This window comes from Seriola lalandi, unplaced genomic scaffold (assembly GCF_002814215.2).
Source record: "Seriola lalandi dorsalis isolate HSWRI2012SDOR001 ecotype SW California unplaced genomic scaffold, Sedor1 jcf7180002054748, whole genome shotgun sequence".
Taxonomy (NCBI): Eukaryota; Metazoa; Chordata; class Actinopteri; order Carangiformes; family Carangidae; genus Seriola; species Seriola lalandi.
This window is the reverse complement of record NW_019525301.1, coordinates 2,333,881-2,348,065: the sequence shown is the minus strand read 5'-3', so window position 1 is coordinate 2,348,065 and position 14,185 is coordinate 2,333,881. Positions and strand designations below refer to the sequence as shown.

General features: G+C 40.1%; 1 protein-coding gene across 1 annotated transcript in view; it reads left to right on the top strand.

Moving 5' to 3' along the window:
- Positions 1–13,667, top strand: part of nucks1a (nuclear casein kinase and cyclin-dependent kinase substrate 1a) — a 20,770-nt gene extending 7,103 nt beyond the window's left edge. The window contains exons 3-8 of the mRNA XM_023424761.2: positions 919–1,009; positions 2,505–2,551; positions 2,687–2,839; positions 6,594–6,743; positions 7,351–7,503; positions 10,715–13,667. Coding sequence (XP_023280529.1) covers positions 919–1,009; positions 2,505–2,551; positions 2,687–2,839; positions 6,594–6,743; positions 7,351–7,503; positions 10,715–10,965 — 845 coding nt within the window. The 3' untranslated portion in view covers positions 10,966–13,667. The remainder of the gene's footprint in view (positions 1–918; positions 1,010–2,504; positions 2,552–2,686; positions 2,840–6,593; positions 6,744–7,350; positions 7,504–10,714) is intronic.
- Positions 13,668–14,185: the final 518 nt, after the last annotated feature.

Genomic DNA, 14,185 nt, shown 5'->3' with positions numbered 1-14,185 from the left:
TATATATATATATATATAGTAATTCATCACCTTGCTGCAAAAATCAAGGTGCAAAAATCATATAAAGACACAATATTACGGTGGAACAGCTGTAAACAAATGTCTAAAACATCCAGATATTTAAGGTATAGCTCCCACTAACTATTACGACAACATCTCTGGAGGATAAACTTACTTTTATCCTCTCATGGTGTACACTATACTGTCACATTGTTCAACCCTGTATGGTAGAATGCACTGTTGTGTCAGCCACGTTAAGACAATACAGGAACTAAGAAGCACTAAAACCTATAAAATAGTAACCTGTAAATTATTTGTAAGTAAACAGGAAGTAGATCTGTCTACTCTGCAGCTGATACGTTGCACAAAATACTACCGACGAGGTATAGACAGTTGTAGCGTTAAAATGCAGAATTTCACTGAACAGCTGCTAGCAAAGACAAGTGCCGCTAGCATGGTACAACAACACAATCCCAGAGTTGTCAAACCAAATCAAGACAAGTGTGTTTCCAAAAGTCTCTGTTTTAGGTGCTGATTTGTGTGGAAAGGAGTAAACGTAGCAAAAGAGATGCATTTTAAAACCAAAATGTAGTCATGTGGACATAGCCTTAGAAGCTTTTAAACCTATAAAATATGTAAAATGTGACAAACACCTATGAGTCTATTATATATTAGCGTAGCAAGATATAGCTTTAGTTAGTCTGTTCATATAACATCGATCCCAGTTATTTAGGATTGGCAAGGCATCTGAAGGCTGCTAGCGAGACTTTTAAAAAGACTCCAAAAATTACCATTAAAAAAGCAAAGATATATCAAGAGAGCGCTACCAAGGCGAATAAAAATGTATTGGTGCATGAACTTGTCCTTGTGTGTGGATAAATGCCAGCAAAAGACTACATCTTGTTCCTTTCTCCGTAGATGAGGAGTATGGTGACGATAAGCCGAAGAAGGTGCGCACAGCCCCTCGTGAGCCAAAGCACAAGCGCTCAAAGAACTCGCAGGATGACAGGTGAGCCCCCGGTGGAGACTGGTACAACTGTGTCTACCACATTCCTACAGTACATGTAGTGAGTTTATAAATTGGCTGATTATATCGTTATTTTTCGGATTGCACAAACAGCCCATTCACATATGTTGCACCGATATATATCAATCCTGTGGCATCTACGATTTCACCACGTCAACACACTGCAGAGAGGAGCAGGTGTGGCCTTGAGGATCCAGCAGACTCTATGAGCAGGGTGGAGATGGGCACAGTCAGCACTAAGACACTAGGATGTAGTAGGGCAGGTGTGTAAACCTTCATGGGGTAGAGAGGAGAGGAAATAGGTAGTTGATCAAATCCATGTTTAGTGGGTTAGACAGCCAGGTGTGCTGAGACAGTGTGTCAGACAGCAGAGCTGGTGGGTGTGCTGGAAGAGAGGAAGAAGCTCAGCAGGAGGACACTGAAGGAGGGAGACGTGCTGCATTCGATTGGTCATGGGTGTATTGTGTGATGTATTACCTCTCTAAAAGTGATTCTCAATGGGGAGAATGCACACCAGAAACCACTACTCAATAGTTAAATATTGGAATTTTTATCTTTTTCTTTTTATCATGGATATATACAGCAAGAGGAAATGATCTGTTCTGACAGGCACTGCTACAGCTTATTGGTAGCAATAGTTATTATTGCTCTTATTGATACTTGTAATACATAATAATGTTAATAAAACGGAGGAATGCATTGAGAGCGGCGCAGTAGCTGCTTTGCTCAGAGAATTACAAACTGCTAATTCATGTCATAGTAGGTGGTGTTCGCTTTGTTTGAGCATTTTAACCTGGTTGTCTTAACGCCACATAATGTACGCAGAACTTCGGAACATGTCATCTTTAGTGGATGATTAGCCACACATTTAAACTGAGAAAAAAAAAAAAAAAACAATAAACACAACACAGGGTCTTGGCACAACACGCAGAGTCAGTAGACGATTGTATACAATACAGTTAGAGATATTTGTATCACATTCTTTTTTTTTTTTTGATGTCCGTGTGGTGTTCAAGGATACTGGTGCAAACCGTCAACAGCAATCAGTGGACATTCCTGCAATCAATATGCCAAGTACACAATCTCTGAAATATGTGGCTTCATGTTGTGCAGCAAAACACATCCCTTTACCTTCCCCATAAGAATAAACACCTGTGTGATGATCATGCTGTTTCATCAGCAAATCAGCATGTCACACCCGAAGGACTTAACTTGAGACAATTTGTTTTGTAGACTGCATTGAAAAAAAATCAGATGGATGCAGTGGAATCAGAAACAAAAGCGTTGCTCTTACATTTTTGCTGAGGAGGTTATCAGTAATCTAGGACCAGTTCTTGGTTTTCCACCCCCCACTTCTTGTTTGGTTGTTTGGTATTTGTGTACCAAATGAAATGTAGATAAAATCTGATCCTGGTCTTCCACACTACCCTCCCTCTAGTTGCTAACACTTTGTTTCTTTTTCTCTTCTTTGTTGCAGTGAGGACTCTGATGATAAGCTTTCCAAATCCAAAAATGATTCAGCAGGTAAGTCAAAATCTGTTTTCTGCTTTGGACGAGGAGGTTGGCTCAGGCGCTCTGTTAAAACAGCTGGACTCTGATTAGTGGACAGTGAACACTGGAATGCCGGCTCACTGACTTCCCTCTGTTTTGCTGCCGCAGATGACTTTGGCAGCGATGAAGACGACAACGAATTTGGAGAGGAGGAGGATGAAGATGGGGGAAGCGACTATGAAGAAAAAAGAGGGAAAAAGGGAAAGAAAGCCAAGGTGGAGAAGCCCACCAAGAGGGGGCCAAAGAGAAAACGGGCTGCAGGTAACAATCCAGTTTCTTCATTCTACATAGTGACATGGTTATTTCTAAACTTTGGAGTAATTTCTTAATGAAATTTACTTTTGTGTGGATTGTGGAATTTATTTACAATTTACAATTTACAATTTATTTATTTTTTTGTTGTATTTTGTGTCCATCTACTTTGATACATAGAATGTGGGATGTTATGTTGTCATATGTATGTAGACATTTATATGAATCCAAGTTCAATACAACTACATGATTAAAAGTTCACCCAAGGGTTGAGCAATTGGAGTAAAATATCTTATTTCACGATTTAAATTGTTCCGTTAAATTTTATAATCAGACTCCAGACCAGAATCTGTTGTCTAGATGGTTTCAGATTTTAATACCAGCCTGTTTCAATCAATCAATCACTTTATTTGTCCCCAGTGGGGCAATTGGGTATGCAGCGGTGGGATATATGCATTTAGCACACATAAAAACATGGGACATATAAATATAAAACCAAAAGATAAAGGACAGTAACTTAATAAAAACAAGACGGAAACAGTACATTAGTATACAGTAAGTTAAAACAACATCTACCTTTTCCTCCTAGAATTTAGGGCAGAGGCAGAGGGTATAAATGGTTTCAGAGGTTTTTAATTTGATCAGCTTAAAGGAATGTGCACCAATTTTACACATCCTGGTCTGTTTCCAGGTCTTTGGGAGAAATGCTGAATATGTGACAAAGTATTATATAAAAGTCTTTTGTGCAGCTGCATGAAGATAAACTGCCTCAAGTGATGTCTCTTCATCAGTCATTGTTGGTTGATCTGGAGACCACACGTTTGAAATGAAAAATAAAAAAGATCTGGGATGTGGAAAGAAGTGAGCTTACTGAACCTGTGTAGCCCACTGCTCATCTCTGCTGCAGGCTACATTAGCCACTACTAGCATAACGCACCCAAATCTCTGTCCAAACTGCTGGTGGTCAAGTTGCACTGTAAAGTAGGTGTCAGGTTTATGACAAGGAAGAAGAATGAATGAAAAAAGAATATTGCATTGTGAGTCTGACTGTTTTTTAGAAGTACAATGCTAAATCAATGCAGTACTCTAAAATAATGATACTGTTCCCCTGGAAGTTTTACCAGGAACATTTTGGAGAACTGTGTCTGTCATAAACAGTCAACAACTGCCAAACTACCTGCTAGCTTCATATCTGGCACTGACATGAAGCAGTAACCTAGGTTTAGTGATGGGCTTCAGTAGCATTTTATTGAATCCAAATCATTTTGAATTTCCTATCAAATCTTTTTAAGTAGTGTGTTTGGTGGGGAATGTACAGTTTTTATTTTACTCAGAGCAGTAACCAAACAAATCAGCTGTTTTGTCTAAGAAAATGTGACTTATACTGTTTATTGAAGAATCTAGCTTCTTCTGATCACTTGCTAACTTAATTGCTCATTTAAATACTGAGTTATGGAGCAGTTATGAGACAAACATGAATTACACTAGTATAAACTACAGTGATTAACTGCTCTGGGGTAAAACAGCATGTTCTTCACTTGGCAGCTGCAGGAAAAAAAAGCCATAATGGCATGATGGTCACCTAACATCACCTGAGGGCGAAATCATTGTTGTTCTGGTCTGGCATGTTTGTTGTCAACACCGGTGTCACTTGGTTATAACGTGTGTTGTTTCGTCATCAATCCCTTTTTGCCCCCTCCTCCTCAGGGTTGCCAAAGTGTTCACACTCCAGATGACACACGTGGTCTACCTCGGGGCTCCTACTTAAGTCTGTGATGCCGCAATCACCACATGTACTAGATGGTCATAGCACAAACCCAATTTTGGTTATAGGTATATTATGTCAATAATTTAAAAGGTGAAGTGCAGTACTTTGCGTACACACATGCGCGCCCGTGTGTGTGTGTGTGTGTGTGTGTGTGTGTGTGTGTGTGTGTGTGTGTGTGTGTGTGTTGCTCGAGGATAAACAATAGTCAAGGCAAACCCTAATTACAAACAGAACTGCAGTATCAGCGACGCAGCCACTGCACGCACGCAAAGCTGTACTCACTCAGGAGAGTTTTCTAGATGGGCGGGGGAGTGTGTGGTCTGTGAGACGGAGACAGGAGAGGGCAAGAGGAGTGAAACGCCAAAGCACATTTCATGTCAGTGGCTTAAAACTATTATGTGACAATTTGTACTCAGAGTTTGCAATATAGTCATTTTACTACATCCCACGTGGAACAAGCCGCGATATATGGAGCATATCCATTATATTACCCACCTCTATCTCCAGGAGGTGCACCCACAAGGTGGTGGCCCTGTGGAATTTATAATGGCTGAGCCAGACCAAGCCCCATAGGTGAAGGCCCAGCCAGCAGCCATTAACATTGATCTTTTGACATATGAACATCTAACTTGGTCCTACACTAACTTGAGCTCAGTGGCTGACGGACAGCTCTTACTCCTCCCACATCTCCAGCTGATGGTGACTGATTGAGTCATTTGCCTCCAACGTTCCCAGACACTGTGATGTGCAGCTTTTATTTATTACTGTGAGCGAGAGGAACGCTGGACCAGCCTGATCAGTAATTCACTGTCATCCTCTGAGCAGAGCTAATAAATGTTGATGGCATCTCAACTTTTGTGATTAATCTAGGAATTAATGATAGTCTAAACAATATCCTCATTATATATACATGTCTGCCCTTTAACTCTGGGAGGAATCAAAGGTTTTATTTTGAAGCTGTTTGGTTTGGGTGATCGGCAGAGTGTGTGTTTTGTGGTGAATTTTAAATCACCAGTTCTTCATTGACATGTATATAAAAATATTCAACCAACAATCAGTAAACCATTTAAGGGTTGGGCGAAACAGTTGAATTGTTAAATAAAAACTAATAACACATTGAAATGTAACAAATACTGAATTGAACTCTATATCCAAACGAAGTGTCACTTTTTTTAATCTGTATTTATGAAAACAAACTATGTGCAATGCATCAGGAGTTTAGAAAAACATACAATTGAGATGTTTAAAAAAAAAAAAATCACTATAGTTGTGGCTTCACTGACGGATAATCAGGATGGTTGCAGAGACTAAGACTGATTCCATGCTTCTTCACACCTGCGGTTTAGATGATATTAAGTCGATGAAACTGACATTGGAGGTAGGGGCAGATAGAAAATTAGTCCGCAACAGTTACAATACTCGATTGGTCTTTAAGGCAAAAAAGATCAAATATTTGCTGCTTCCTGCTTCTTCCTTGTGAGAATAAGCTGCTATTATGGAGTGTTGGTTGAGAAAAAAACAGGACGGGTTAGGACATCACGTTTGACTCTCAGGACCTGTTGATGGGAATATCTCACTATCTTCTCTCTTTTCATAGACTGAATGATTGATTTTAAAAAAACAAACAAAAAAACAGATTATTGCTAGTAGCATCCATGCTTTTGTAATTTTCTGAAACATTCTGAAAAGCAGGAGTGTGTAGATTGCACATGATGAAATTGATTCCAAAAGAATTTAGATGGGGAATAAGAAGGAAAAAAACAAAGGTATTATTTGAAGAACAGCGTTGTACTGATAACTTATCACATCTGCAGAAATTGATGGCATTGTCACCATCACAATTAACACTCGGTCACGAAAACCTGCTAAAAGAAGTTAATGCATTAACCTGGTTAATCCACAGAGACACTTCATCCTCTCTCTTTGCTGTTGTCTTGTTCCTTTTCACCTCTATTGTTAACAAACATTGTGTAACTGTGTGCGTTTGTCGTGCAGATGACAGTGATGACGAGAGGGAAGTGAGTCGAAAGCGTACAGTGCGCCAGGCAGCCTCCAAGGCTGTGTCCAAACAGAGGGAGATCCTGCTGGGCGACGGCGGCAGCGAGGACGAGGAGCATGAAGACCAAGAGGAATCCTACCTGGACCGTATGTACCTCAGCACTGTCAATGCTACCTACACCAAACAAAAACTGATACCCCATAAGCAAGCTGTCAGCCTGGTTTACAGGAACAACTACATTTTCTAACACTGTCATGTGCAGGATCATAGAAGAAAAACCTGAAATCCTTGTCACATAAAAAGAAGCTTTAAAGCAGTGGTTCCCAGCTTTGGTGTTAAGGCCTCAAATCCCCAGTTATTAAAAGGATAGGAAAGAAAAATACAGTTTTATTACAGTACATTTGGGGAAAAGAATTAGCTAATGAGCTTCTTATTAAGGCACAAGTGGATGCTACTACATTTTAGGGGCCCACAGGCCAAATAGGTAGTAAACCACTTCTTTAGAGCAATAATTATATTATTGCAGGTCTTGATAAAATAATAGAGGTGAGCAGTTGAAAGCTGACAGACATTATTTATACTCAACTGGAAACCGAGCTTGACACAAAAACAAACTCACTCGACAATATTCATCTGAAATTGCTCTGTACTCTTTCTGGTGCGATAGTTTTGTCATCACATTAGTTAATCAATAATACCACAGGAGAGCATCTGTGTTGAAAGGATTACTATACACCCCATTTCTGTGCACAGCCGACGAGTCCGGCAGCGATGAGGACTTCATGGTGGAGGACGATGATGACAGCGACTATGGTCACTCCAAGAAGAGAAGCAAGAAGGTGATTCGACGGGGACGGACGGACAAGAAAGAGAAGAAAAGCCCCAAACCCCGACTAAAGGCTACAGGTGAGACATCCAGTCATGAAGCACAAGCCCTGCAGTTGTACATCTATGTTTTGTCAACAGTTATTAAACTTTATCAACTTACTGGATCATGATGTTCAGCAGCGTATCAGGTAGTCTGTGAGAAATAAGTGCTGAAAGGTAAAGAAGGCTGCAACTGTTTCATTTCATGTCTTCTGTTCTAGGTCTATATCTACAGGTTGTTAATCAGGCTGCCATTCAAAGCTGTTTCTAACTTCTCAGCCAAAAGTAAAACCTAAAAGCATCAAATAATCGAATGTTAGTATTGTATTTATTCTAGTTAGTTAGTTTTTGTGGTAAATGTTGAAAGCTGAACCAAAATGGATTTGATAATGGATTCAACCCAACCCCAGTCACATTTTGCTTTTAAATGTTATGAAGTTAATTTGAAATCAGTGAATACAGAATATTAAAATGGCCATTATTTCTGTAAATTCTTACACTAAAATATTACTCTAATGAAAAATGTATAATGATCTTAAATGTTGTGACGATTTGTTTTCGTAAGAGTTTAGTTTAACACAGTCTTAGTCTTGGCTTAACATTTGATCTCGTAGCCAAGACTTGAGATTTGAGACTTGCAAAACAAAGGCTTTGTCCCATCTTTGATATTTAGTTACAAAGTTAGATGCAGTACCGTTTCTAGTGTTGAAGTGCTTCCTCCTTTCTTGAAAAAAAAAGCTAGAAAAATTTTTTTTTTAGACGTATCTTTTCTTAAACCTGCAGTATGTAACTTTTGTCTCCCCCCTCTGGCTGTGAGAGTAACTACATAAACACTGTTGAAAACAGACAAACAGTTCCAAGACAATGTAATGGTTACGTAGTCTACTCCAAATATTTTAGTTATTCCAACATGTCAAAGAGCAGTAAAGCAACATTCATATGTGTCTCAACAAGGAAAAGCCGCACCGGGGTAAAACATGTTTGTCCTCGCTGTCAATCACTTTCTTTGTCCAGCTGTGATCCTTCATCTGAACGCAGTGTCTTTTTTATCTGGAGCATCAGATCTCCACCATGCTCCTTCAACTACCTCAGCTGCTCCTTCTGACACCTTGTCCTGTTGTCTATATGTTCACTGTAAACATATCAGGAGGCTCAATGTTGTTTCCCACACTTTTAATGTGTCCCCCAAGCAACACAGGCTGAAGGTTCCTACTGATGTATTTCATCTAGAAACGTTTAGTATGTTGTACTGTGTTTGATGGTGGACACATAATAAACACCAGAGATATACTGAAGATGTCTATCTGGTGTTTTATTGAGCCTCCAGATATATTTACAGTGAACATACAGACGACAGAAGCTTTAGCTCTGGCAAACTCACTGGTTGATGTAAAAAGCGCCTGGTGCACAGCGTGGTAAAGGCGCCTCAGACAGGAGATTTAAAACTTCAGTTTACTGCGCAATACAGAGAGATTCACCTGGAGGCTTAATCAGTATTGTGTGAACTTGTTTGGCTTGAATGTAATTAGGGATGCGCTGATTAATTTTCATTAAAAATGTGTGATTGATAGATCGTAATTAATGCTTCTAGTCACCGATCACCTGTGGTTAATACTCTGGTGTCTGCGGCTGAGAAAAGCGCTGTGTGCTATGTAGTGTAGTCCCGCCTCCCACCATGTTCACTGTGCCGGTGCACGACAGGCCACCAAAACAAAACATGTCGGCTGTGTGGAACTTTTACAAAGTGTGAGAGACTGATATAACGTACGCCATCTGCAGTGCTTGACAAAAATGATCAGCCGTGGATCGGCCGATATCACTCATACATGATGGGTATCAGCGGCAAAAAAATGTGATCGAGGGAACCCTAAATGTGAGTCCCACCCTTCAGCTTTAACTGAATGTCTGTCTTAAATATGAAGCTCTGACACCAACGTCTTCGTAGTTAACACATTAAATCTCATTTGTTTACTCTAAACCGTAATAAATGACAGTTTTTCTTGTGGGGGACCGGTTGCCAGGCAACCTGGAGACAGGGAAACAACTCGCCCGGCTCTGTCTAAAGTTAAAAAAATATACAGCAGCTCTGATGCTCACTCAGTAACAAGTAAACTCTACATTTCCTCTGTCCACAAACACAACTTTAAAATCACCATGTTTTAGAGGGGGTTACATTGTGTAACTACTTGATGACAAACACCAGTTTATCCTCCCAGTAATATTGTGCAATATCTTCAATTATCACTTTTCAAAGTCGGCGATGAAAAGACAGTGAGGAAACAGAGCCCAGCTGTTTGTCAAGAAAGTTGTTGTCATTTGTGTTTGAGGATAAATGAAACAAGATACATGTTAATTAGTGAACTTTAGAGGTGTTGATCGGCAGATTGTTAAACTGGACAGAGCCAGGCTAACTTGTTTCCCCCTGCTTCCCGTCTTTATGACAAGCTAAGATAATCTCCTCCTGGTTCTGCCTTCATACTTCATGCACAGATATAAAGATTTCACCAAGTTATTAGCTGAAGGCTTAGTAGAGCTTAATGTTATGAGAACCATCCAAAATCTGTTGCGGATGAAAATAAGTAAAACACAGTTAAAAAACAGAGGATTAAATCTAGGCTTCTGTAATTTCATACTATGTATTAAATTGCAAACAATTACAAAATAGATAAAAAATAATAATAATTACAAAAATATAGAGAAATTTCCACCATTGCAAGACACTTATCAGTTTGTATAGGTAGAGTAAATATAGTTACATAGCCTTCACCAAATATTTTACAAATGGCGATATCCATGTTTGCCCTCGCCCCATTACCACTGGTGTGGTGTGAAAGAAGAGAGGGGACTCTCTTCTTTCACACCACGCCAGTGGTAATTCATGTTTGTCCTCACTGTCGATCGCTTTCTTTTTTAGACTGTAATCTTTCGTCCGAATGTCGAGTTTCTTTTTTTATCTGGAGCCTCCGATCTCAGGCATTCTCCATCGCTATGGATGCTCCCCTCTTTAGCTCGAGCAAACCGATCACTGATGGTTGAAAACCCAATCGTACCGGTGGACCCGGGCGGGAATGTCGCCACAGATACCAGATTTAAAACTCTGTTGCTTAAGCAGCATTGTGTGAACTGGTTTGGCTTGAATGTAATGGATGTTCATGTATATGTAAAAGTCCCGCGCTCCAGTTCACAGTTGCCAGTAGTAAGACTCAATCATAACCTGACGGTCACTAACTGATGCATGTTTTTTTTCCAGTGACCCCCAGCCCAATGAAAGGAAAGGGGAAGGGGCGCCCCAGCGCCAAGGCCCTGGAGAAGAGCTCACCCAAAGAGGAGGAGGAGGAGGACCCCGAGAGTCCCCTGGAGGAGGAAGAGGAGGAGGCTGAGAAGAAAGAGACCTCCCCTGCCCCCAAGACGACGAAGGAGGCCGCAGGAGCAGAGGAGGAGGAAGAGGACGAAGAGGAGGAGGACGGATCAGAAGAGGAGGCACCCTCTGGAGAAGACTAGAAGATGGTACCCGTTTGAAGCCCATCCTCCATGTCTCTCTCTCTGTCTCTTCTCTGTTTTTGTTTTCTTTTGTTGCTCTGCGTTTAGAGTTTTTTTTTTTTGTTTGTTTGGTTTTTTTTTTGGTTGGTTTTTTTTCCTCCTGGTGGCCTGGCTCAATGGTTTGGACTTGGTGTGCTTTTTCTTGTCCTCCCCTCCCCCATTCCAACTAAGACATTGTGCCCATGATCATACGGCGTAAGGAGTTTATATTGTCAACATTCAGCCTCACCCACCCTCCTGTCTTCATTATTTTCTAAACGTTTCTGCCTTTCAAAGAGCCCACTGGTGAGCATCCGTCCTGAGTGTGAACAGACAAGTTCACTAGTGTTTGTGTTTGTTTTGTTTTTTTTCCTCCTCTGGGATTATCAGTGATCTAACATGAGTGGCCACACAATTTTTTTCCCTGTTTACCTTTCTGATATCTGCAGTTACTGGGAGTGTTGTTCAGAGTTTCCCAGTGTCGGTTACTAAAGCGCTGTATTTACAAAGCGATGTTAAGTCAACACGTGCAGGGGTGAAGCCTTTATCCTCTCTCTGGTACACGTGCTTTTAAACCAGGAGCGTGTTTTAACAGAGCCGCGTTAGTTTGTTTTTTAAAAACCCTCTGAAACCGTTTTGCGGTTAAAGCAGCATCTTTTTAATTTTATTTTTAAAAGATCACCCAAACCTCTTTCAGACTGTATTCATGCCCTGACTTCTTGTGTGGCTGTGTGGAGAATTAAGTAAAGCGCATTATTTTGAAAAGTATTCCACTTGTAGCTGCTGCTTCTTAGATCAAACAGTTGGAGGTGTGTTACCAGCAGAGTGGTGGGTCACCGCTGACTGTTTGCTACGTGCCGGACTGCCACCGTCACACATTTCAAGCCAAGACGTGTGTGTTTTTATGTACTTGTATGATTTGTATACCTGTGGGGTACTTCCTGTAAGAGGGTGTGGCTTTTCTTTTGTCTAGGCCCATCAGCTGCCTGTGAAACAGTTTCTGTTGTTATATGTTGGGCTTTCTAATGATGCACCATGCTACGTGAAGCAACCCCCCACCCTTTTCACAACGCACCAACATCCCCTCCCTGCATGGCTACAGCATCTTCTCAACATTCAACCTGTTGTGCCAGGCACCCCTAAATCTTTTCTTTTTTTGTTTATTTTTTAGGAATGCGAGATGTTCCTTTCTTTTCTTTTCTTTTTTTTTTTTGTTTTTTTTTTGTTTTTTGTTTTTTGAGGGTTAAAAAAATGAATGTTGTTTTTTCTCCTGTTGGTTCATTGTTCTAATTCTCTATTCAGATTTTTTTTGTAATGTTTGTTTTTTAAGAAAAGAAATAAAATGTATCATGATTTTAAAGAAAAAAGTCGACCCTATCCAATCTGTTCTGCCTGATGGTTGGACCAACCGTCCCTCCCTGATTTACTCCTGTCCTTACTCCTTTCTTTCTCTTGTCCTTCCCTTTCTCCCAGTCCCATCAGCTTAATGGTTACTGTTGGTATCCATGTCCATTTGTTTCTTAGAGCTTTTTGTTGCTCACATTAGTATTTCACAGGCTGATACATTTTAAAATCCAGAATAATACGGTACTGATGCTTAGAAAAGATTGAAACGATGAGGTGGGCAGCTCAGTATATATCTGGCATTCATTTGTCTATTAATGCCTTAATTTTCGTTGAGTTGAGTTTGAGTGGTGGCTCTGATATTATCACTGGAGGCCTGAGAATGTAATCTGTCCTCATGTTTTAGGTCTTTGCTACAAGCAGCAAATTAGGCTTAGAACAAGTCAACAATTTGTATGATCAGCAGACCATCCAAAGCCATAAACGATCTCAAAACTAGTGACTCGGTGATCAGGTGCAGCACTTGTGAGATTGTCCTTTTTTGCGATAAGTAGTGTTTGATGTCAAAGCAAAAAAAAAAAAAAAAAAATATGAAAAGTTGCTATTATGATCTTGGGAACTAAACCTCATTTATTAGGCGTTGGTCAGGAGAAATTCTGATTGGTCCCAAGACTGCAACAGAATTCAGTCCTGGATGTGTACAGGACACACTCGAACCTAGTCCCTGGTTCAGAAGCACATTTGATTGTTTTACGACTGTCATTAGCAGGTTAGTGTGTTTTTCTACATTCAGGTCCTAAATTGGCACCCAGTCCTTAATGTCATTTTAAGACGATTGGATACAATAAAATAAATAGGGGGAAAAATGTTTATACCAGTGTAAAAAGCTCTGAGAGCTCTGTTTGCAGTAGGATCAGATAATGTCTTGTAGTTCACAGCACTGAGGGCTTGAATGAGGTTCCTCTCTATCATCCCACAGGAGGCACATGGCATAAGGCTATGAATTTCTCCTTTTTCATCCATTCTACGATTTCTTCTGTTGTACTGTTTTTGATGTTTCTTTTCTATTTACCTTCAGTTGTACTGGCAATGTAAAAATGTAAGCCAAGTTGTGATTCTTACAGAAGACCAAGTGGAGAAGCTTTTGTCACTAGTGTGGAAAAGGAACGCTGAACTCTTGAATCTTTTTGCATGTTGTGGAAAAAGTGCGAAGCGATGATGATGATGATGCTGGTAAATGCAATGGCAATATTGTGGTCTTACAAAAAAAAAGTATTAACAACGACGATGTTGATAATGTTTTGGTTTCCCAGCTTCTAATAAAGGCAACCTACTTTTTATACGGATTTAACTACTTGTTTTGTGACGTTGAGCTCTGTGTGCTGTACGGGTGGCGACTGGGGGAGAGTGATGTGCCAGAAGTTTTGGTTTTTAATGATCAGCAGTACTCAGTGTTTGCCACTCCGTGGTGCTGTGTGCAACAGCAACATGCTGTGTTGTAACATGCAGTCTTCTGATCTGAAGAACAGACTGCGGGCATATTTATTTTCAGTGAGTTCAGTAACAATACTCTTCCAACACTGCCAGCTCTGATTGGTAAGAAAAATATAATTTCCAAAATTTACAAAGCCCCGCTTCATGAGTGCCCCCCATGAGAGATGGGCAGCAGGACAACTGTCTTTAATTCTGGACCCCTACTTTCTTATTTCTCAAAAACAGAGTGAGGAATCAGGGCAGCATTTCAGAGGTCACAAATTATTATTATATTCATTTCTTATTATCGAAATATAATAATATAATACCAAGTTAAAGTAATTTAAAAATAGATTTTAAAAAATTAAATATTTTAAGTAAAACA